General features: G+C 38.3%; 1 protein-coding gene across 4 annotated transcripts in view; it reads right to left on the bottom strand.

Annotated features, from left to right (window-relative positions):
• CNTN3 (contactin 3) overlaps positions 1–24,651 on the bottom strand; it is a 367,094-nt gene that overhangs the window by 245,880 nt on the left and 96,563 nt on the right. For all 4 annotated transcript variants that reach the window (XM_073230921.1, XM_073230922.1, XM_037019362.2 and 1 more), the window contains one exon: positions 429–555. In XM_073230921.1, coding sequence (XP_073087022.1) covers positions 429–555 — 127 coding nt within the window. The remainder of the gene's footprint in view (positions 1–428; positions 556–24,651) is intronic.

Genomic DNA, 24,651 nt, shown 5'->3' on the forward strand with positions numbered 1-24,651 from the left:
GGAAGAGTGTATTCCTATTCTATACTTAGTAAACCTTCAAATATATACTGAGTAAAACAGTAAAGGAACTGAAGCATTTGTTTAAAACAGTGATTTCTAAATACCTTTAGAACACAATTTCATTCCCATAATGGATACATTTCCCAACTACACGTAAAGCCAAGTTTATACATTATGCACTAAAAATCAATGAAAAGACATTGCTGATTTAAGGGATTCTACAATGCTTTTCTTTAATCAAGAAATCTTTGTGCAAAGTAACCAATCAAATATATACAGTATGGATGAAAATGATAATCAGAACTGCTGAATATAGCATACAGCTTCATGTTATTTTTCAATGATGGCATAAATATTTTGAAGCAAATATATCACAATTGCCACATGAATTTTTTTCTTATTTTGTATTTTTAAACTTTCCACTGTACCTGTAATGAGGTGAAGGGTTGCCTCTTGCTTCACAATGAAAAGTTATTTTTTTATCCTCTGAACCAACAGGGAAAATGCTGTTGCTGGGCTCTCTGATAAACACGGGGCCTTGTAAGAGCAGCTCACCTAAATGGTGGAAGACAGTCGAAAAACAACCACAGTAAGTAAAAGGTATTGTAAAAGCTGCATTCTGGAACTGAAGAAGAAAAACAAGCCCCTAGTGTCTGCTCTTTAAAAAAAGAAGAAAAAGCAAACATTGCCTCGCCTGTCCACAGAGCAACATGCTCTGTAGGCATGGCTCTGTTTTTGACCATCAGCAGTGCCGTTTCTGAGACAATGAAATTTAGAAGTATAAATAAGTCTGTACTCACTACTTTTCATAACACAAACTCTACCTAAATTTTCACTGGGGAATAATCTATCATAGGAAGTCTTTCTCCAACAAGCTTCTTTACAAAATGAAAGCTGTATTCAAACCAGTGGGATACGAGTATGATCTTTCTCATAATATCATTTTGCAATGCAAATGCAAACATGAAGGTTGACAATGTTATCTTATCATTTTGAACTCATGACACAAAAGATTTGGTGGGATTTCCACTTTATCCTGAGCAAATTGAAGAGAAAAATACAACATTGAGCAAGTACCCTTTAAAAAACTGTTTTTAATTTAGTTAAGAGAATTTCAACATTCTGAGGAGAACTTCCACACACAAAAAGCAAAAATCTCTGTTCTATGAATTTAAAAAGGAACAAGAAAATGCCATTACCAAATGCTTATGTTACTGCAGTTGTATAATCATTGCCAGAACATTTCTGAAAACAAACAAATTCACAGGGGGAAAAAAAAGAAAAAGCTCTTTACTCTCAGAATGCTCAGTTAAATTGCAGACAAATTCCTATTGAAGCAGAGAATGAATAAGCACACTAGTAGACAAAGAGAGCCCATGAAAAGTTAGACAAAAAAAAAATGAGATTGAAAAAAACACGCCAAAAAAAGCTCAGAAACTATGAACTTTTATTTTGGCTACTTCAAGTAGTTATAACATTAATAAAACTTTTACCATAACAACAAAAATAATAAAATAACACGGTACTGATAATAACCACTGAAATGATGGAAACACCAGCAGCTAAAGCCACCACATGAATCCTTTGTACCTATATCAGTTCTTTAATCTTCACAATGCTCTGCGAGGTAAGTACCCAATTATTCCCAATACACAGAAGGGAAGTGCTGAGTATAACAGCATTAGGTGACATGAGCAAGTTCTCCCAGTATTTTAAAATGCACACACTCTAGAATATCTGATTGCAGAGTCCATGCAGTGATATCTTCTTGTTCTTTGTGCAAAAAATTTGGACTTGTCCTTGACCTGGTCTTTGCCCTTGGCTTCTGGGAGTGGGACTGGGCACACCTGATAGTCAGGAATGGAGGCTGGCCACACCAGAAAGACCAACCTTGTGGTTGAGGGTAGGTGATTTGGGTCACACAGAATGAGGAGAGTTAGCTCAAGTATCAATTATCAATCATAACTATGTAATGAAGCCCCAGAAGAAACTCTGGACACTGAGGCTTGGCAGCTTCCCTGGTTGACAAGGCACAAGGATGTGCATTGTCACACATCAGTGCAGGAGGGTAATCCATTCCAAAGATAACAAAGCCTTAGCATTTGGGACCCTTTCATGTGTAGCCCTATGTGTCTCCTCTTTAGTATGTATCCTTTCCCTGTGATAAACCATAATTTAAGAATAATAGCTTTCAGAGACTCCTGTCAGTCCTTCTCACAAATGATCAAACCCAGAACTTGGAACTGGTATTGGAAATGAGGATGGTCTAGGGACTGTGCAAGCCTCAAAGTCTGGCTAACTCTGAGCACCATTCTACTGCAGCATCACCATGAGGTTAACTCTTACTACAGCCTACCATGCTTTAAGAAAGCAGCTTGATATCCTCCTTAGTCTCTGGTCTTTACTTACCTGGAAGGGGCAAATGCCACAGGGAAAATAACTCACTTTTCCTCTGTTGAAAAGCACAACCTCCAGAAGAAAAAGGATTTTGAAATCAGTACTAACGGCTCCACTTGCAAAAAAATAATGTTGTCATTTTCTCGATTTCTCCCTTTCACAAGTTTGCTAGATAAAAGTAAATAAATGAATGAATAAATAAAGTCTGATTCACTAATCAAACTTATTGTCTTAAAAATTGAAAATACTTCTAATGTCTGCTTGCAAATATTTACAAATATGGTGGATTTATCACGGCATCTTTTTCTAGTGTAATAGCTTTTGATGTACTTTGAGGAAACATTCATTTATGAAATGGTATTGCATCATCATTCTGACAAATTCTGATGTATGCAGTGTTTGAAAGCAACACTACATTAATATAATGGTCTACAGCTGAAAATAACAAGTGCAGTGGGGAGGAAAACCAAAAGAACAAAAATTAGGCTGTGATAAGAAGAGGGTGATTCCAATGAAAAAGATAGAGAGGTGTTTTTAAAAATTTCCTACAAGTGAATACAGAGAAAATCCAAATGTCCATTCCATCATCACACAATAAAGGTCTAATCTCCAATGATGTTCTAATTCTTCTCTAGAAACCATTATTAATTTTAGATGGTGTTGAATAATGAGAAGCAATTATTTTTTGAGATCCTCTTGAGAGAATAAAAATAGCTTACTTGCTAATTATGTGCCAGGCACTGTACTAAGCCATTTACAAGCCTGTCTCCCTATTCCCTGGCTTTAACCCCTCTGAGGTCAGGCCATGCTATAGTCCTCGATTCATCTCTGAGACATGCTGAGGTTGTTATCACCTTTAGGCTCACCTACCCTGCTATTCTCACACTCTGTCCTTCAGTCACTCAGAACTCAGCATAAATATCTTATCAGCTTCGAAGTGACCAACCCACCCCCACCATGTAGAGTTATTATCACTCATTTTCAGCAGCCACAGACATACCGGAGCACATCTCACTATCTCACTATACAGCAACATTATACATGTTTATGCATGTGTTAGCTATGTGTATCTAATTCTCATCTCCAAGAACATGGGAAATATGCAATATTTGCTGAAAGAACAATGAAGAATAATGAAGGACTTCTCACAATTACACTATATATATAAAATACATGCTAATGTTTTACAGCTGAGGATTATTGATAAAGCTAAGATTTCAATTCCAGAGCTTATGTTCTCATGGTGCAGTTGTTTGGCCTCCTCTGAACAAATGAGGCACACAACAGGTCGACTGCCCTGACCATGGTGACACAGTTTTTTTTGGTGAGAGACCTGGGATTTGACCCCAGTGCTCATACTTTTGGTTTCTTTTCTTTTCCATTTAACCACACTGTTCTGAATGTGGCCAAAGGAGAAAATGAGCCCTCAGCTTGCTTTTTCAACTTCAGTATTTCCTGATGTCACTGTAGTTAACAGCCTCTGAGGCACATACCCACCATTTCTGAAATTTAAGGCTCCTAAAGGCTTTTCAGACCATCAGCAGCCATTCCAGAGCCTCCAACGACTCTTAAAATGCAAGTACAAATTAATAATCAAACATGACAGGTTGGTCCATGCTGCATACTCAGAAAAGAGAGAAAGGCCACTCAATCTTGTTTCACTGGAATGAAACAGGTCATCAGCAAAGCTGTGATACAATGTTCTAATCTCTTGCTAGCAGTATGACCTTAAAAGGAATAGATTAAGTTGTTTCTAATATAAAAGAAATTACTTAACATTTCCTTCAAAACGAATTTTGATCCTCAGAAGGACAGAACGTTGACTATTCACAGATATTCATCACCAGCAAAAAGCAGCATGGCTACAAACAGAAGAGGCCTCATGTCTAACTAAATGGATTCAATGTAACATTTAGATTGATGCTCAACTTTAATTTCTGTGACAGGGGCATTTTTTTTGATGTGCTAGTCTGGCTCCAATGCTCCATTTTAAGTTTACAACCTAAAATAAAGGGTATTTAACACTTCTGAACTGGACTACTAAGTCTAAAACTCCAGTCCTGGGGTGTTTCTTTTTTTTTCCCCAAACACCCACAGGAGACTAGGAATAACCGTCTTTGAATATAACTACAAGCTTTATGAGTGCCTAAGGTAATGCCATGTACAAGATTAAACTGTGGCCGATCAATTGTAATGGCCACACTCTATACAGTTTTTATGAAGACTGACAAAGAAATAGACAGAGGAGTTCAGGCAGTTACATCACTTTTCCTAAAAGAAATCAAATTCCATAGACTATGGTGTTATCTCCAAAATTCCTATGGGAAAGGAAAGCATATCCTATTTTCCGGTGTTGACTTACACCATATCTAGATGACAAAAAAAACAGGAGGATACTTTGAAGTGAAGAGGGTAAATCCAAAAAGTGGGGGAAAGATGGGCAGTGCTAGTGAGAGAGCAATTTAAGAGAAGGTGGATCTAGAAAGGAAAACTCGATGTGCTCACAAGGCTTCTGACCGCAACAGCATGAGCTCCGGCCTGGGTCAGAGAAAGTACAGTAATATGGCACCAAGGAGATGAGCTCTGTATTCCAGGCCTTACTGTTCGACAGGAAAAAATAAAGATGAAACATCCTATAGCTATGGGGCATCATCCTTTTTTTTAAAAGCATTGATAGTTTAGAGCTAAAAATGCCAAAAAGAAGGAATGACTAAAATAACATTCCGTTTACAGTCTTCAAAAGTCAGAGGACGTAGAAGAATTCAAGCTGCAGATAATTCATTTCTTTATTTTATTTATTTATTTATTTATTTTAATTAATTTTATTTTGGTATCATTAATCTACAATTACATGAAGGACATTATTTTTACTAGGTTCCCCCCTTCACCAAGTCCCCCCCACATCCCCGTTTACAGTCACTGTCCATCAACATAGTAAGATGCCGTAAAATCACTACTTGTCTTCTCTGTGTTGCACAGCCCTCCTGGTGCCCCCCACCCACCACTATACATGTTAATCGTAATGCCCCCATTCTTTTTTCCCGCCTTTATCTCTCCATTCCCACCCGCCCTTCCCAGTCCCTTTCCCTTTGGTAACTATTAGTCCATTCTTGGGTTCTGTGCTTCTGCTGCTGTTTTGTTCCTTCAGTTTTCTTTTGTTGTTATACTCCACATATGAGTGAAATCATTTGGTACTTGTCTTTCTCCGCCTGCCTTATTTCACTGAGCATAATACCCTCCAGCTCCATCCATGTTGTTGCAAATGGTAGGATCCGTTTTTTTCTTATAGCTGAGTAATAATCCATTGTGTATATGTACCCTATCTTCTTTATCCATTCATCTACTGATGGACATTTAGGTTGCTTCCATATCTTGGCTATTGTAAATAGTGCAGTGATAAACATAGGGGTGCATCTGTCTTTTTCAAACTGGAGTGCTGCATTCTTAGGTAAATTCCTAGAAGTAGAATTCCTGAGTCAAATGGTATTTCTATTTTGAGCATTTTGAGGAACCTCCGTACTGCTTTCCACAATGGTTGAACTAATTTACATTCCCACCAGCAGTGTAGGAGGGTTCCCCTTTCTCCACAACCTCGCCAACATTTGTTCTTGTTTGCCTTTTGGATGGTAGCCATCCTTACTGGTGTGAGATGGTATCTCATTGTGGTTTTAATTTGCATTTCTCTGATGAAAAGCGATGTGGAGCATCTTTTCATGTCTCTGTTGGCCATCTGAATTTCTTCTTTAGAGAACTGTCTATTTGGCTCCTCTCTGATTTTTTAATTGTATTATTTGCTTTGGTAAATGTTAGTCCATTCTTGTTTGTAGCAAATGGTATGTGAGCTCTTTATTCATTCTGGATGTCAACCCTTTGTCAGATCTGTCATTTATGAATATATTTTCCCATACAGTAGAATACCTTTTTCTTCTATTCATGGTGTCCTTTGATGTACAGAAGCTTTTCAGCTTGATATAGTCCCATTTGTTCATTTTTGCTTTTGTTTCCCTTGCCCAGGGAGATATGTTCAAGGTCACTCATGTTTATGTCTAAGAGATTTTTGCCTATGTTTTTTTCTAAGAGTTTTATGGTTTCATGACTTACATTCAAGTCTTTCATCCATTTCGAATTTACTTTTGTGTATGGGGTTAGACAGTGATCCAGTTTCATTCTCTTACATGTAGCTGTCCAGTTTTGCCAGCACCATCTGTTGAAGAGACTGTCATTTCTCCATTGTATGTCCATGGCCCCTTTATCGAATATTAGTTGACCATATACATTTCAGTTAATGTCTGGAGTCTCTAATCTGTTCCACTGGTCTGTGGCTCTGTTCTTGTGCCAGTACCAAATTGTCTTGATTACTATGGCTTTGTAGTAGAGCTTGAAGTTGGGAAGTGAGATCCCCCCCCACTTTATTCTTCCTTCTCAGGATTGCTTTAGTTATTCGGGGTCTTTGGTGTTTCCATATGAATTTTTGAACTATTTGTTCCACTTCATTGAAGAATACTATTGGTAGTTTGATAGGGATTGCATTGAATCTGTATATTGCTTTGGGCAGGATGGCCATTTTGACGATATTAATTCTTCCTAGCCGGAGCATGGGATGAGTTTCCATTTGTTAGGGACCTCTTTAATTTCTCTTAAGATTGTCTTATAGTTTTCAGGGTATAGGTCTTTCACTTCTTTGGTTAGGTTTATTCCTAGGTATTTTATTCTTTTTGATGCTACTGTGAATGGAATTGTCTTCCTGATTTCTCTTTCTATTAGTTTATTGTTAGTGTATAGGAAAGCCACAGATTTCTGTGTGTTAATTTTGTATCCTGCAAATTTACTGAATTCCAATATTAGCTCTAGCAGTTTCAGAGGGGAGTCTTTAGGGTTTTTTATGTACAATATCATGTCATCTGCAAATAGTGACATTTTAACTTCTTCTTTACCAATCTGGATTCCTTGTATTTCTTTGTTTTGTCTAATTGCCGTGGCTAGCACCTCCAGTACTATGTTGAATAACAGTGGGGAGAGTGGGCATCCCTGTCTTGTTCCCGATCGCAGAGGAAAAGCTTTCAGCTTCTCACTGTTCAGTATGATGTTGGCTGTGGGTTTATCATATATGGCCTTTATAATGTTGAGGTACTTTCCCTCTATACTCATTTTGTTGAGAGTTTTTATCATGAATGGATGTTGAATTTTGTCGAATGCTTTTTCAGCATCTATGGAGATGATCATGTGGTTTTTGTCTTTCTTTTTGTTGATGTGGTGGATGATGTTGATGGACTTTCAAATGTTGTACCATCCTTGCATCTCTGGGATGAATCCCACTTGGTCGTGGTGTATGATCCTTTTGATATATTTTTGAATTCAGTTTGCTAATATTTTATTGAGTATTTTTGCATGTACGTTCATCAGGGATATTGGTCTGTAGTTTTCTTTTTTGGTGGTGTCTTTGCCTGGTTTTGGTATTAGGGTGATGTTGGCTTCATAGAATGAATTTGGGAGTATTCCCTCTTCTTCTGGTAATGTTATTTCTGTATTCTCCCTCCTTAGTTCTTGCATATTTCTCTGCAAGTCCATCAGCACGGTTATGACTTTTGTTTTGAATTCTTTTTCAGGAAGACTGGTTAAATCTATCTCCCCAGGTTACTTCTCAGGGGAAGATGTAGAAGATGTCAAAGCTGTCTGGGTTAGTCTTGTCTGGATCAAACTTTTTTGCCTTTTCATGTTGATGCCTTTTCTCTGTATGTTTGATAAAATTCCGAGGTAAATCCATCTGGCCCGGGGGTGTTGTTCTTGGGTAGTTTTTTGATTACCAATTCAATTTCATTGCTGGTAATTGGTCTGTTTAGATTTTCTGTTTCTTTCTGGGTCAGTCTTGGAAGGTCGTATTTTTCTAGGAAGTTGTCCATTTCTCCTAGGTTTCCCAGCTAGTTGGCATATAGGTTTTCGTAGTATTCTCTAATAATTCTTCATATTTCTGTGGCCTCTCATTTCTGATTCTGTTGATTTAATAAGTCTGGATAGACGCTTATCTATTTTGTTTATTTTCTCAAAGAACCAGCTCTTGGTTTCATTTATTTTTGCTATTGTTTAATGCTTCTCAGTTTTATTTATTTCTTCTCTGATCTTTATTATGTCCCTCCTTCTGCTGACCTTAGGCCTCATTTGTTCTTCTTTTTCCAATTTCGATAATTGTGACATTAGACCATTCATTTAGGATTGTTCTTCCTTCTTTAAATATGCCTTGATTGCTATATACTTTCCTCTTAAGACTGCTTTTGCTGTATCCCACAGTAGTTGGGGCTTTGTGTTGTTGTTGTCACTTGTTTCTCTATATTCCTTGATCTCTATTTTGATTTGTTCATTGATCCATTGATTATTTAGAAGCATGTTGTTAAGCCTCCATGTGTTTGTGAGCCTTTTTGTTTTCTTTGTAGAATTTATTTCCAGTTTTATACCTTTGTGGACTCAAAAATTGGTTGGTAGAATTTCAATATTTTGGAATTTACTGAGGCTCTTTTTGTGAGCTAGTATGTGGTCTATTCTGGAGAATGTTCCATGTGCACTTGAGAAGAATGTATATCCTGTTGCTTTTGGATGTAGAGTTCTATAGATGTCTATTAGGTCCATCTCTTCTAGTATGTTGTTCAGTGCCTCTGTGTCCTTACTTATTTTCTGCCCGGTGGATCTGTCCTTTGGGGTGAGTGGTGTGTTGAAGTCTCCTAAAATGAATGCATTGCAGTCTATTTCCCTCTTTAGTTTTGTTAGTATTTGTTTCACCTATGCTGGTGCTCCTGTATTGGGTGCATATATATTTAGAATGGTTATATCCTCTTGTTGGACTGAGCCCTTTATCATTATGTAGTGTCCTTCTTTATCTCTTGTTACTTTCTTTGTTTTGAAGTCTATTTTGTCTGATACTAGTATTGCAACACCTGCTTTTTTCTCTCTGTTGTTTGCATGAAATATCTATCTCCATCCCTTGACTTTAAGTCTGTGCATGTCTTTGGGTTCGAGGTGAGTCTCTTGTAAGCAGCATATGGATGGATCTTGCTTTTTTATCCATTCTATCACTCTGTGTCTTTTGATTGGTGCATTCAGTCCATTTACATTTAGGGTGATTATTGAAAGGTATGTACTTATTGTCATTGCAGGCTTTAGATTCATGGTTACCAAAGGTAGAAGGTTAGCTTCTTTACTATCTTACTGTCTAACTTAAGTCGCTTATTGAGCTATTATAAACATGGTCTGATGATTCTTTCTTTCTCTCCCTTCTTATTCCTCCTCCTCCCTTCTGCATATGTTGGGTGTTTTGTTCTGTGCTCTTTTTAGGAGTGCTCCCATCTAGAGCAGTCCCTGTAAGATGCCCTGTAGAGGTGGTTTCTGGGAGGCAAATTCCCTCAACTTTTGCTTGTCTGGGAATTGCTTATTACCTCCTTCATATTTAAATGATAATCTTCAAATACTTCATATTTAAATGATAATCGTGCTGGATACAGTATTCTTGGTTTGAGGCCCTTCTGTTTCATTGCATTAAGTATATCATGCCATTCTCTTCTGACCTGTAAGGTTTCTGTTGAGAAGTCTGATGATAGCCTGATGGGTTTTCCTTTGTAGGTGACCTTTTTTTTCTCTCTGGCTGCCTTTAATACTTTGTCCTTGTCTTTGATCTTTGGCATTTTAATTATTATGTCTTGGTGTTGCCCTCCTTGGATCCCTTGTCATGGGAGTTCTGTGTACCTCTCTGGTCTGAGAGGCCATTTCCTCCCCTAGTTTGGGGAAGTTTTCAGCCATTATTTCTTCAAAGACACTTTCTATCCCTTTTTCTCTCTCTTCTTCTTCTGGTAACCCCTATAATGTGGATATTTTTCCGTTTTGATTGGTCACAGAGTTCTCTTAAGATTCTTTCATTCCTGGAGATCCTTTTTTCTCTCTCTGCATCAGCTTCTCTGTGTTCCTGTTCTCTGTTTTCTAGTCCATTAATGGTCTCTTGCATCTCGTCCATTCTGCTTTGAGGTCCTTCCAGAGATTGTTTTATTTCTGTATTCTCCCTCCTTAGTTCTTGCATATTTCTCTGCAAGTCCATCAGCACAGTTATGAGTTTTGTTTTGAATTCTTTTTCAGGAAGACTGGTTAAATCTATCTCCCCAGGTTCCTTCTCAGGGGAAGATGTAGAAGATGTCAAAGCTGTCTGGGTTAGTCTTGTCTGGATCAAATTTTTTTGCCTTTTCATGTTGATAGGTGCAGTGGTATGCTATTGATGCATCTGTCAGCTGGGAGAGCCAAGACTTTTTCCAGTTGCTCCTGGCCTTTCTTTATTGGGACAACTGCGACCCCTAGAGGCTTTTGTTAGACAATTGCATGTAGACTGGGTCTCTGTATCTTGCCCAGCCACTATGGAGGAAGCTCCCTAGCTGTGGGCATGGCCAGCCTCAGGCTGCTGCGCTGCTATGGCAGGGCCCGGAAGGGGTAATGGATGGGGGGCTGTTTGGCTGTTTACCCCCGTGAGGGGTCTCAGAGCTGTTGCCCAGGGGGTTAGTGTAACCAGAATTCCCTGGAATTTCCAGCTGCTAGGCTGTGACCCAGGATGCTTCCATCCAGCTGTGGGTTCCCTGTCCGTGTAAGACTTTCAAAAGTCACTTTTCTTTGTCCTAGGAGAGCCGGCTGCGGGACCCACTCACAGGTCTTACTGTCCTGCTTCCCTAGTTTCTGGCACCCCATGGATGCACTGTATGGCTGCACTCTGGTGCAGATGGCTAGGGCTGGGTGTTTAGCAGTCCTGGGCTCTCTCTCCCTCCCCGCTCCGACTCCTCTCTTCCTGCCAGGAGCTGGGGTGAGGGGCCTTGGGTCCTGCCGGGCTGTGCCTTGTATCTTACCCCTTTCACCAGGCACTGGGTTCTCGCAGGTGTAGATGTAGTCTGGCTGTTGTCCTGTGTCTTCTGGTCTCTCTTTTAGGGATAGTTGTATTTGTTGTATTTTCAAAAATATATATGTGTTTGGGAGGAGATTCCCACTGTCCTACTCATGGCGCCATTTGGCTCCACCTTCGACAATTCATTTCTTTAACAAGTATGTGAATGCCAGCCCCATGTGGCATGAGAAAAAGAGCTGTTTTCTGCTCATTGGCTCCTCCCCTCTTCTTTTTCCTTGCCTTCAGAGCCTGCCTTGCACCAGAGATACTGAAAGCACCAGATATATTACCCTCCCAAAACACTCTGTAGTTCTTCACTGGGGAGCATGGTTGACAGAGAAGATCGGGTCATGAGACCCACAACAGTTATAGGAGGTGAGTTAGTCTACTAGGGTCTACCGTAACAGAACACCACTAAATGGGTTGGGCAAACAGAAATGTATTGGTGGCTCACAGTTCTGGAGGCCAGAAGTCTCAAATTGAGGTATGAGTGGGGTTGGTTCCTTCTGAAGGTAGTGAGGGAGGGAACTATTCCAGATCTCTCCTTGCCTTGTAGGTGGCCGACTTCTACCTGTATCTCTTCATGTTGTCTTCCCTTTATGTGTGTCTCATGTCCAAATCTCCCTCTTTTTATAGGCACATGAGTCATTGTGGATTAGGTGGACCCTAATGCCTTCGGTATAACACACTACATCTGCAATGATCCTACATCCACACAACAGCACATGCTGAGGTCCTAAAGATTAGGACTTCAACACACAAATTTTGAAGGGACGTAATTCAACCCATAACTATAGATAGGTAAGAGAAAATCGGCTGGGAGATTCTAGGAAAAAGGCTACCCTGATTTGGGGGAAAAATAAACAAGAAATGCTGATCTTGTTCACTTCCTTTTTGGTATGGATGCTGTCAGGTGAGTGAAGGCATGCTGGGAACTGCTGTGCCTGTCCAGACACCCAGATGGGAATATATATAAAATCACAGAAAAACTAACCCAAAGCACTCAGGTCTTTGAGTTCCTGAAGCAACATGAACTACCTATGACCAAGCCTCATGCTAGAAAAATAAATGCCTCACATGTATTTGTCACCTGCAGGTGAATGTATTATAACTGACATGCTAGAAAAAAAAAAGCAAAAAGGCAATACAGCATACTTAAGATGAGAATGGAAAAGAAAATGCTTGCCAACAATAATCTTTCCCACATCTGGAAATATTATCAAGCGAGTTAAAAGAAAAAGTATGGCATACACCTGGAGTATGATAATTAGCATAATGGAGACTGATATAAAGTGATAAAATGCTTTAAATTGCTAAATAGTTTACTAAATTGATTTGCTCAGTGTTTATTTCATGGTTTGTTCATAAACAGAAATAGAGAAAGTACCCGGGAAGCAGTGTTCAATAATCAGGGAATTAGAATGGAAAGGGGATGGTTTAAGTTTTACAGGTGCTAGAAATAAATGTTCAAGTAAAAAAATGCCCCTCCCTGGAGTGGCAGAGCCCGTTCAAAGCATGACGCATTTTTATCAAGAATCGGAATTTTCCTTTCATTGTAACTTGCCTAAAAAAACACAAGCATGCCCACACCCATACACATATACGTACATAAATGGCTGTGTTTAAGGTTAAAATATCTGGATTTTAGCACTTTAAAAAACTAAAAACAGATTTGATGAAAGTTCTGATGTATTTCAGTGGACTGATTAATACTCATTTTGTGTAAGAGCTGAGTCAAAGAAGTTGGGCATACTTCTGAAGGTGCCACTACTTTCTCTTGCTGCTTTTAATCCATTAGCTGTATATCTGATTTTTGAAATATTCTTTATCATTGAATAAATGGTTAACCAACTTTTATTGCAGGAAATAATGTACTGGGGAGGGGTAGGCTTAGAGAGATGGGTTGAAGTCTTTGTAGATTAAAATATTTTCATAATGCTTTAAGGTTTTGTTTAAATGTGCATCATTGTCTTTTTATGAATGTGAATTCTAGTGCTTTTGAAACTCTCTGACATCTTTCCATAATCTCTAGCCCATAATTATACCCTTCTTGCTAGATGGTTGAATAGCAACTCCACATGATGAAAAATTTACAATGCTATTGTCAGTGTTGTGTGCAATGTGTATAATACACACAGGAGTTGACAATCTATGGCCCATTTATTTGAAAAGAAAAAAACACATCTTCATCTTCTATTATACCAACTTTCATTGAACATCCTTGAAATGTGCAAATTTGCAGGGTTCTCACCAATCATATTGAATTGTAAAGATTTCATTAACCAAGTCTTTTAAAAACATACTCTTTTCAAAGGTTTTAAATGAGATTATTGTATTTGGGGTTGCTTTTTTTTTTTGTCAGTGAGATTGGGTCAAGCCTTTTTGGAGCACAGGCACAATTAGCTTCATGTATTTTAGAAAGAATATTTCATACCTGTGGTTCAAGGCCATTGTTTCTATGAAAAAATAATTATACAATAAATAATTCCTATTATAAATTGGTTGTAATAGAGAAGCTATTAAGAAACAATATTAGCTGGTGATTGCATTCTGTAATATTTTTGCAGCGTAATCTCATAAAGTAGAAAGGGCATAATCTTTTCCTGGCCACACCTCAGTAAGCAGAAGGCAGCACTGTATTTGTAAATGTCTGTATATATATATAATACCACCTAGTTCCATCTTTCCACTTCTTTTCCCAAGCAAGGATCCTGCTTTCACGATTTTAGATCTCTCAGGGTTGAGTTTTAAACTGGGTTTTGGGGTAAGTATGAGATCCAGGGAAGCAGGACAGTGGATGACCAGTCCCCAAACTGTCTGGAACTATGGGGTGGTGTGGGGAGAGTCTCAGAGTTGCCTAAGCTTGAATAATTAAATATTTTTTCATGTCAAATTTCATTTGAGCTACAATTAAAATTTTATTTTTCATCATGATTTATTGTAGACACACATATCAAACCAATAAAATAGTCTATTGAAATAATATTAATCTTTACTGCATGCGGAATCACATTTTTTCAACTCTATTCTATTTCATCCTGTCTGTTTTATTCTCTTCTATTTTTTAATGCTAGATATAAACTACAATACTAATATCATCACCCATTAAAGGGTTCTTATCCCCAATTTGATAATCCCTCATCTAGAAGCATGCCTCTCTTGTCCTCACCAGTTATTATTTTTAGGGGAGTCTGTGATAATTGCAAAGTATTTCTTTAATTTCCTTCACTTAAGAATGAAAACAACCTTGGCAATGAATGAAAAGAACCAATCAATTTTTAAAATGGAAAGAGTATTTGTGGTCCTAAGATACAATAATGACAAGAGGGCCTCCCCCAAACCTGGTGAACTGCTACATTCTGTAATGTTTTGGAGAAGAGAGCAAATAATACTGTACACTGCTTGTAACCTTGGCAAGAAGGACATATATTTTATCTTTGAAAACATTTTTTCTGAGTTCTGAATAATATGGCATGAAAATATCTCATTCTATATACTTAATAAATACAGGCACAGTCTCAAATGTCAACATACAAAAGGAAAACAGACATTGATTACCAGGCTCTGTACTTGATGCTTTACATCTACTAAGTCACCTAGTCATAAGTGACATTCAACACTGAATAAAAAAAGGTACTTATCTTAATTTCAGTGCTTTCCTTAATATTGGCATGGATTATAAATAATAATCTGCAGGGATGGTGATGATGAGTTAAATTGGATTTTTCTATCTACCCACTTGGTACCACCATTCTGGATATCTTTTGGGTAGGATGGATGAGACAGAAGTCATGTAGAAAGTCTGCAGTAACCCTGCTCTCATTTCTTCCATCAATCCATCCTTATTACCACCTCTTAGCAGTCTATCTCTGTTCAGAGTTCTTAGGACAATTGTGCATTTTATTCATCACAAACAGTACCCCTATCCTACTCTGTATTACCTTTACTTAATTTCCACTCATATCTTCCACATCCTCAATCTTCAAAGTTTCGGAACACAGTGACTATAGTTAACACAAATTCCTACCCACTGAGCTGACTATCATATTATATATATTAGAAAACTTGTTAAATTAATCTTAGAATGGAAATTTGTGTGGGGGGGTGTTGATGCTTCATTGCATGAGGTTTCATTTACAAAATGTTGTAGATCAAAAGAGGAATTTGGTTATCCTCAGTATAACTCTAAGCAAATACCTTACCCTAACTGGAATATGTGCATTCAACTACAAATTAATTCATTACGTGACAATTTGATCTTCTAAATGAGTAACTCCATCTATGACTCTTAAAAATGCTCATACTGTGACTGTGTTCTTATACACATCTACTCTTATTATGGGCAATTTCTCTTTGGGCAATTTTCAAGAACCTGGTTGTGATTTCTATCTTATTTATTCCCTCTCAAGTACTGAAAATACAGGTAAGCACACAGGAATATCTCACTGAAGTTACACATAAATTGCCCTTTTAAAAAAGACAGTACCATAGTAGTCATGTTTTGTACTCCTTCTGAGAGCTGAAGGAAAGCCCCATTTCTGGATTATAATGACATGTTTGGATGTAACAACTACCCTTGCCATTTAAAAAAAAATCATCTTTTGGTGGGCCCTTTTACCTTTAAGGAAATTTATTGAACTTAAAATCACTTCCAAGAGAGATTAGATTTGCCTATGTTTTGCTATTCCATAAAATGGATCTCTTAGCAAAATGTCCCCAAATCCATGATATATCATTTATGTGAACCATGAATTTAGTTTACACATAACCAACATGCAATTCTTACTTTAACGTAAATAGTCTAAAGTCAGGATGGAATGTTAGAATTCAAATCAGTCACCTGCTGTCTGCCTGAATACATTCCATATTTCTGTCTCTTCATCTCAGAATTTCAGCTTTACTTCGGAAGCCACATTTGCTTTTCAGATAGGACCTGAGATAGACTGTCTTTTCAGTGTTTAAATCTGTAATACTTTAACTATATGAAATGTGTATGATGTGACCCATTTTATATACATATGGTCATTTTGGTTTGCTAAGTTACACACTGTTGACTACTGGGTTAAATCTGTATTGCATCATTGTTAGATTAGATCACAAAACATTCAGGAAAAACATATTTTCCAAAATTTAAATAATCTCATTTACAAATCCAGAAGTACTAGGTATAAAGTTAAATTTCACCTTACAAACAATCAAAGCTCTAGAAATACTGGGCCTCCTTTCTCTCATAGCAATCCTCAACTCAACACTGCTGTATAAAGAGCAACAGTCTCTTTCTCAGAAGCAGCCCTATGGGGAGTGAGACATGTAGGGTTGACAGAAAGAAATTCACCTACAACTATGTGCAAAGCAATTTTGTTTACCAACGAAATTATCATGAATTGATTTACACCATCCCTTTTCCTGGAATGCTTTCCCTCTCTCTCCTTCAAGACCAAGAGTCTCTTTTGATAGTCCTGCCAAAAATTAATCCTATTATCCAAAATTCAATCTAGTGCATTGGCTTATATTCTCCCAAAATGTCTGTATTTCAGTAATTTTTGTGTAGGTTACCTCCTTTCACCTCAACCTATGTCCTTTTTATTCCCTCATGGCACTTTGAAAAGTACCTTGCATATGGTAAGTACTTGATAAAAAATGATATGAAAAAACATGTATCTATGCCTTAGGACAAGGGTCAGAAAAATGACTCATGGGGCCAAATTCAACCTCCATCTGTTTTTGTATGACCCAAGAATCAAAGGGATCATATTTCATGATGTGAGATTATATGAAATTCAAATTTCAATGTCCATAAATAAAGTTTTATTGTAACACCGTAATACTCATTTTTTTATGTACTGTCTACAGCTGCTTTCATATTACAATGACAGAGATGAGTAGTTATGACAGAAACCATATGGCCCCACAAGGCCAAAAAATATTTACTATTTACCACCTGAATGCTTTTTGAAAGTTTGCCGACCTCTGCTTTAGGAAGGAGCATGTCTACTAGGAGGAACAGTGACTTTGCACTGAGATAGACGTAACTTCCCCCCCCCTCCAATAATACCATCTAGCTTTAAGCAAGTCATTTAAGCTCTCTGAGCTACTAGTTTCTCTACTGTTATACAGGAATAATATGAATATTACAAGGTTTTTAATGGCAGGGATAAGCAAAAATTTTTGATGCAATAGCAGTGCAATGAATGACATTTGATATTATTATTGCATAGTTTTGCTTAGCCCTTGCATCAAACTTTTAATTATATCTGACTAAGGAAAAGTGATTTATGAAAAGGCAAGCTAATAAATAACTTCACTCATTAGAGCCTGTTCTATGAAGCATGAAACATAGGATGAAACTGTACTTATCTTCATGGCATGGGGAACACTGGCATGCATGTTCATTTATCTAGTTGGAGCAAATAACTGCATGCTTATACCTAAGACAAAAGGTCCTTATTGATCTATAGTTTGGTAACTTAAAAAAAGGGGGGGGGGTTTGTAACACTGCATCAGTTCTCATTGAGAGACAATTCTCCAACAAGTGTTTACTCTCCATTCTGTCTTCAAATAATTACTCACTAAAGTAGTATCAATGGGAAACTCAACAAAAGCAGCAGCAAAGAGCTTTCAAAGACCCCATGAGGCAGAGAAAAGCATTAGAGTCTTTTATACTGTTGTTAGCTGAATTTTTATTTTCTCTCTCTTCCCATAATAGGAATAATGGCCACAGCACTGAGTATTCTAAATTTGCTTTGCTGTGTAATCAAGCAAAAAGGGAAAAAAAAGGCCATTTGTGGTGGTGTATATGCTGCAGTAAATATCATTCCTTAACTAAAAGATGGATGGTCACTCAAAAACCCATGTGGCACACTGTCAACAGCCAATACTTCACAATTATCCACATAGTTATGCTCTGCACATGACCACTTCTATTGTTTGTACATATGTTCAAATTTAAGTATAATTTTCATGCATGTACACACACACTCCCAGGATCAGACTGAGAAGCTGTTTATTCTATACAGTCCAAAAGTCAGGCAAGGTATTTTAAAATCCTATAAATGAACACTTAGTAACCACTCATTGAAGCAGTAACCACCACTCCCTCTTGCTCATAGGACTGGAGGAGCCAATAACATTCACATGCTTGTAATAAATGATGAGTAGGTCACAAGAGCCATTGAAAATGGCAGCCTACACATTCCACTCAGAGGTCAGCCGGCAACCACAAAGCTGTCAAGGTAAATAAATTGAATGGAGACCCAGGATCAGAGAACGTGGACTCACACCAGCCCCCACACCACTGCACACATCTGCAGCCAGACCTTGAGTTTTCTTTCTTGACTCCCTTCCACAAACAGATGGTGGGCCCTAGATGACCAGGCAGTAAGTGCAAAAAAAAGGCCAGTGTCTTCCATGAGAGAGTCTTCTAAAGTCACTCATCACAAGCTGGGGCTCACGTCTACCAGAGTGAGGAGACAGTACTCCCTTTTTTTCAAAGCTGTCCTTTTAGTTAAAAGGAACAAATTGCCTCCTGTTTAAGTGACAGGTGGGTATACTACTTTTGTCTCCAGTTATCCTATAAATAAGAAAAGCAAACCCAGTTGGTATAAAGAGAAAGTACTAAGCCCAATACCAAGATAAGAGCTTAATTCCTTTGCTGCCAGGCAGAAGTCAGAAGAGGGGAAGCACAATGGCAAATCTAATGACCAGGTAGGGGACAGACAGTTTTTTGTTTTTTTTTTTTTTTTTGCTGGCATCAAGTGAACTGTTTTCCCTCTCTTTAAGCAGTAAACACCAGCAATGAAGTATGATAAAACATGGCTGTTTTACAGTCAAAAGATGTTTTTCAAAGTACATACACTGTTGAGCAAGCATTTCATTATCAACAATATTTTAATCTTAACCACCTAACATGGGACTTTATGAATAGTAGTACTGCAATGATGCAAAACTGCAAAATTGAATTTATAAAACAATGGAAGTTATTTTAGGCTCTGATTAGTGCATCAGTGATTTGATGGACCAAAAAACAATAATAATAATTAAAAAGGATGTTGAGAAATTTTTACTTCTGTATTTATTTACTGATAGACAAATTAAAATTCTAACATTTTATATATTTCTAGAAGGTATTCGCCTTCTCACTTTCACTAACATTCTTCAAAGACATTAATAAGGTGTTCTTGTGGGTGTTATCAGCGTGCCATGTGTAAAAACAAAAGAAAATTGGCAATCACAGGACAATTAGTATCCATGGTAAAATATCTGCAATACGTCTCTCCTTGCCACAGTTGGTAAATAAAAAGCCCCAAAAGTTGTCCAAGAATGTGATACTGCTTTGAAATTGTGAAAAGTCATATCACAAATAAAAGTAAAATGACTCTTCTCCCATGGTTTCTTCAAATTATACACATAGATACTTATACATGTAAAGATGCAGACATAATTTGATACTGTGCACTGCTCTCATAAAATAATTTTAAATTTAAAATACCTCTTTCTAAAATAGCATCTACTGTTGTCTATGGAATCAGAGTTGTGTCATTTGACATTGTCTCAAAGTGTGGAATGATTTCCAAAGGAAGCAACACACAGAAGGGAACATAAATTGTATCTGTGCATCTCATGCATGAGAGAAAAAAGGCACGTGGCAACTAAGCGCTGACAAATCCAGAACAAGGAGGCCTGCCACTTCTCAAATTAAAAATCTGCTGCAGTCTGAGTTAGAGCTTTGTTTTGAAAGTGGCATGGATGCAGAAGTGGTCCCTATGCATGGATATTCTCTTATGCCCAAGCGCTGACCTTACAGGAGTGGGGATGGGCTAGGTTGGGAAGAAGCCTGAAAAAGATGCACGGGGTCAAAGGCACACTGCCCTGGGATGTGGGAAAGGGGTGCTCAAGAAATACCTCTGCAGGTCTTTTCACTGCCAGAGGTTCTGAATGATGTAGTAAGTAAGAAAAGTTTTAAAATTTAAAAAAAGAAAGTATGTGGGAGTTGCACAGTACATAGTTGATAAACATATATACAGAAAATCATATATAAACACCTTGCAAGGTCCTGCTTCTGAGGACAGCCAAGCAGTGGTGGTCATTACTTTCATGAAGCTTAGACACACCGACTGGCAACTAATAGTCATGAGGAAATGGCCTATTTCCACACCGGTGAGCACTTTCAGACAATCAGACTCATACAATGACTGGTAAGGTGGCAGAGGAGGCATAATATAAAAGAACTGCACACCATGTTCAAGGACCCTATCTTCCACACACTCAGCAGGGGATGAGCTCCATCAGCAAGAGCTTCCTGAGGCAATAATCATTAGTATGTGCTCGCCATTCATTCCAGGGAAGCCATGTACAGTTTTCAAGAGGGAAAGACAATGGAGATTAACCCATAAGCCAGGGCTAGAACTTACCAAATAGCAACCCCACTGAATTATGAATGGAAGGGTGCTTCCCTAAGCCACTTGGCACACCAAGGCATTTCCCAGTCAGTTAATACCCAGGAGGCCTCAAGATTTTGACTTAGGAGCAGCTCTGTGTCAAAGGAAGCACTTTCCTTTCAGCAGCCCGCCTCCTCAGGACGCCTCAGTTTCTGCCCAGAATGCTCTAAAGCACACCATTCTCATTTACAACACAGGCAAGGCCTGGGATACTCAAGCATTATGTCCAAAGATATATGTATGTGTCTGTATGCAAATAAAATTCAGTTTTATCAAAGATTACTGCTATCAATGTGCTTTCCTTTTTTACCAAATAGTTCTCTCTTAAAGGTTTGTACTTCAATAATTCAGGGCTACCTGCTCACCAGTCTCAGCAGCTTCATATCAGACTACAGCTTCTTCCACATCTCCTTTTCCCTGAAATCCTTCTTCAACTTCCACCTTATCCTGATGACTTGGAGATCTTTCCTACCTCTGCTCTTTGCTTCCTTCTCATACCCAGCCCTGGGTTCCATCTGCCTCCTTTCATTTAACTCTCCGTACAGCATCCTCAAACAGGCTCAGACGTTGCAATCATCATGCAAACACCTCCCCATCTTGATCTCCTGCTCCCGTGCTTTCCCCACCCACCCTCCACACACTGAGTTCCAATCTTTAGGTTTCAACAGTCTTCCAGTCATACCACCCAGACACCCTTCAAGCACTTCAAAACTCAGTGTGCTCAAAACACATCCAAATCCCTACCTCCTGACAGCTTAGGCTTGCAAGGAAGGAGCAATCTACTGAAAACATTTCGGTATATTTTCAGCTTCTTCTACCTGTTCTTAAGGTGCATGGCCTTAAAACAGTTTACATTTGTGGAGAATAAAAAAGGAAAATGAAACAGGTGAAATTAATTTTAGTCGTACAATGTATGTATTAAAATTGATCAAGATATTATCATTCTAAAATATAATCAATATAAATATTGTTAATGGGATGTTTTCTGTTCTTTTTTTACTGATATGCCTTTGAAATTCAGTGGGTATCTGGCACTTCAAACAAATCTTGTTTTGGATTTGCCACATTTCAAATGGTCAATAAGCACAAGTGGCTAGTAGCTACCATATCGGACCATAGAGATCTAGAAAAATACAACCTGGGTTTGAAATTTGTCTCTGCTAAGTACCAGCATGTGACTTTAGGCAAGATAATAATCTTTCTGCACCTTAGTTTCCTTATGTAAAGTAACAATGATTATAATAATACTTACCTCATATGGTGGTTGCAAGAATTAAACACAATCAAATTGCTTAAGCTATCTTAAGACATTGCAATAAAGTTTCAATATATATTACTTGTCATTATTATCAAAGCTATTTCATGCTTGCCAAAGTGGGAGCTAATTCTATGTTATACTTTTCTCTAAACTTAAATGAGCTTTCGTGCCTATTAGGGACTGAATGTTTGTGCACACCACCCACCACTGCCAATTCATGTGTTGAAGCTATATTCCCCCACTAGGGCAGTATTAGGAGGTGGGGAATTTGGGAGGTATTTAGGCTTAAGTGAAATTGTGAGGGTGGGGTCCTCATGACGGGATTAGTGTCTTTCTAAGAGGGACCAGAGAGAATGAGCTCTCCCTTTGTCCCTATCAAGAGAGGACACTGCAAGCAGACAGATCTAATGGCCAGGAATAGTGTCCTCAGCAGGAACCAAATTAGCAGGCACTCTGACCTTGGACTATCAAGCCTACCGAATTATGAGAAATACATTTCTGTTGTTTAAGCCCCAATCTATGGTATTTTGTAACAGCCATCTGAGCAGACTAAGATGTTGCCCCTGTGGGTGAAACTGCAATATTTCCAGAATCTCTCACCTGGCCTTAGTACATCTCCATATCAATAGGTATTTCCAAGGGGTGGAGACAAGTAGTCCATCTCCATATCAATAGGTGATTACAAATGGGGTAGGAAGCGAGCATGCACCTGGACTGGAGAGGTATTTTTGGGGGTCTTTTTGTAGCCGGGTAGTGAGAGACACTGGCAAGCAGAAGTAGATGACTGCTTCTAAGCAATAAACAGGTTTCTCCTACTTTATTTCTCCCTTTGATTGATTTCCGCTTGAAAGGTTATTTGCCCCTGGGTAGGAACATATTTCCCTTCCCCCCCCCCAGAGTTACAGCCCCATTCTCTTGGATTATGTCCAATTTTAATATAATAATTGGACATGGCTATGGGGAGGGACTGCCATAATAGACTTTTTTAAAATTCCAGCTCAAATCCCTATTAGCTATGAGAACTTCAGGAAATTCCTCAAACCTTAGTCTCTCAACTGTAAAACAGGGGTAACAATAGCATGAAGCTCAGAGGACTGCCAAAAGAATTAAGGGATATCATTCAGGCAAGGCCCTTAGCTCAGTACTTGGTACAAAGTAAGTACTCAATACACATCCACTATAGTTCTTATTATTTCAGACCCCTTTCAAATGTTGTCTTCTGCATAAGTATCTTTCTGTCTTCATTTCCCTAAGTTCTCTTTTCACAGAACTTCCATGCCAGTCTGTCTGCAGTTTTCTTAAACAGGAACTTAAATCTTAGCACTTTTCTCCTCTTATTGCTTACATGTGCCTTCTCCCTAGATAGACAGCAACCTTATTCACCTCGGGTTCCTCCATACCACTTACCACAATGCCTTACATGAAGCGAACACTTCAGGAAATGTCTGCTGAATAGCTGTTTGAAAAGGTAAGCCAGGTAGCACATGGGGGAACACATGGGAGAAAAGAAGGAAAAGCAGGCAAAAAAGGTAAAGAGTGAGGCCTGGGTAACACTCCAGGTGAGAGAATCTAAAGAGGTGAGCTGCCAATGGAAAGGTGTACTGGAAGTGGGAATGAAGAGTTGGGATGAACACGGGGTAGAATGATGAGGAAGTGTAACTCAGGGCCACCACATAAACATCACCTTCCTTTGCTGACCGGCATATTTGTAAGTTATGTGTTGCTGACCAGAATCAGGATTCCCTCTGCTGTGGCTCATAAAAACGCATGCACACGTGTGTGTGTGTGCACATGTATGTCTCTTATGCTCAAAGTCCACCACTGTTCATGAGTCAATAGGACTTACACTTACAGACTTACACTTAGGACTGCACCCTTACAGAGCAGGAACCCAATCCATTTAGTTCTGCTAATACAGTTCATGGAAAGATGTAATATATGCAGGGGCACTTAAAAACACTTTTGTATGTTGAGGGCTCTAAGACAGCTTATCACTTAGGTGGTAGTCAATTAAATTGGTTTGAATGAGCACTCTATTTGCAGGAGTCAGTGAACTAATCAACAGATACTTTTGAAACAACAGCTACTTTAAGAGCTAAATAAAAGTGTGGGTTTTATTTAACCTTATGTGTTTGTTGAACTCTAATAGGATTTCCAATACACATTATTTTGTAAGTCCCCCAAATGCCTCCTTAGTCACTATCAAGCTTACAAAAATCCAATATGTGGAGTTATCAATGATCAAGGTTATAACAAAATGCATCAACACAGCCTGCCTTGTTTTTCCCATGTTCTCACATTCATACTCTGATCAAATGTCAAGATTTAAACAGGATAAATGAAAAGCAATTCAACATTTAGGGTGCTGCAATCAAGGGGATGATTTGAAATAAGCTTATCGGTGAAAACAAGGAGACGGTCAAGATTTATAAGCAGAGATCAGCGATGTCTTCATTTCACCAGTATTAACGCTATCAAATCATATTACACTGCACACAAATACCATAGAAGAAATGACAGTCATCTGAGTTTATGACAACAGTTTACTGAAAGTGCAACATCCAACACCACAAACTCATTTTCTCAGTGATTACAAGAGGGGCGGCATTAAAACATATTCCACAATTACTTCAGGGAGAACTTGAAAGGTTCATTAT

Source organism: Manis javanica, chromosome 3, assembly GCF_040802235.1.
Source record: "Manis javanica isolate MJ-LG chromosome 3, MJ_LKY, whole genome shotgun sequence".
Taxonomy (NCBI): domain Eukaryota; kingdom Metazoa; phylum Chordata; class Mammalia; order Pholidota; family Manidae; genus Manis; species Manis javanica.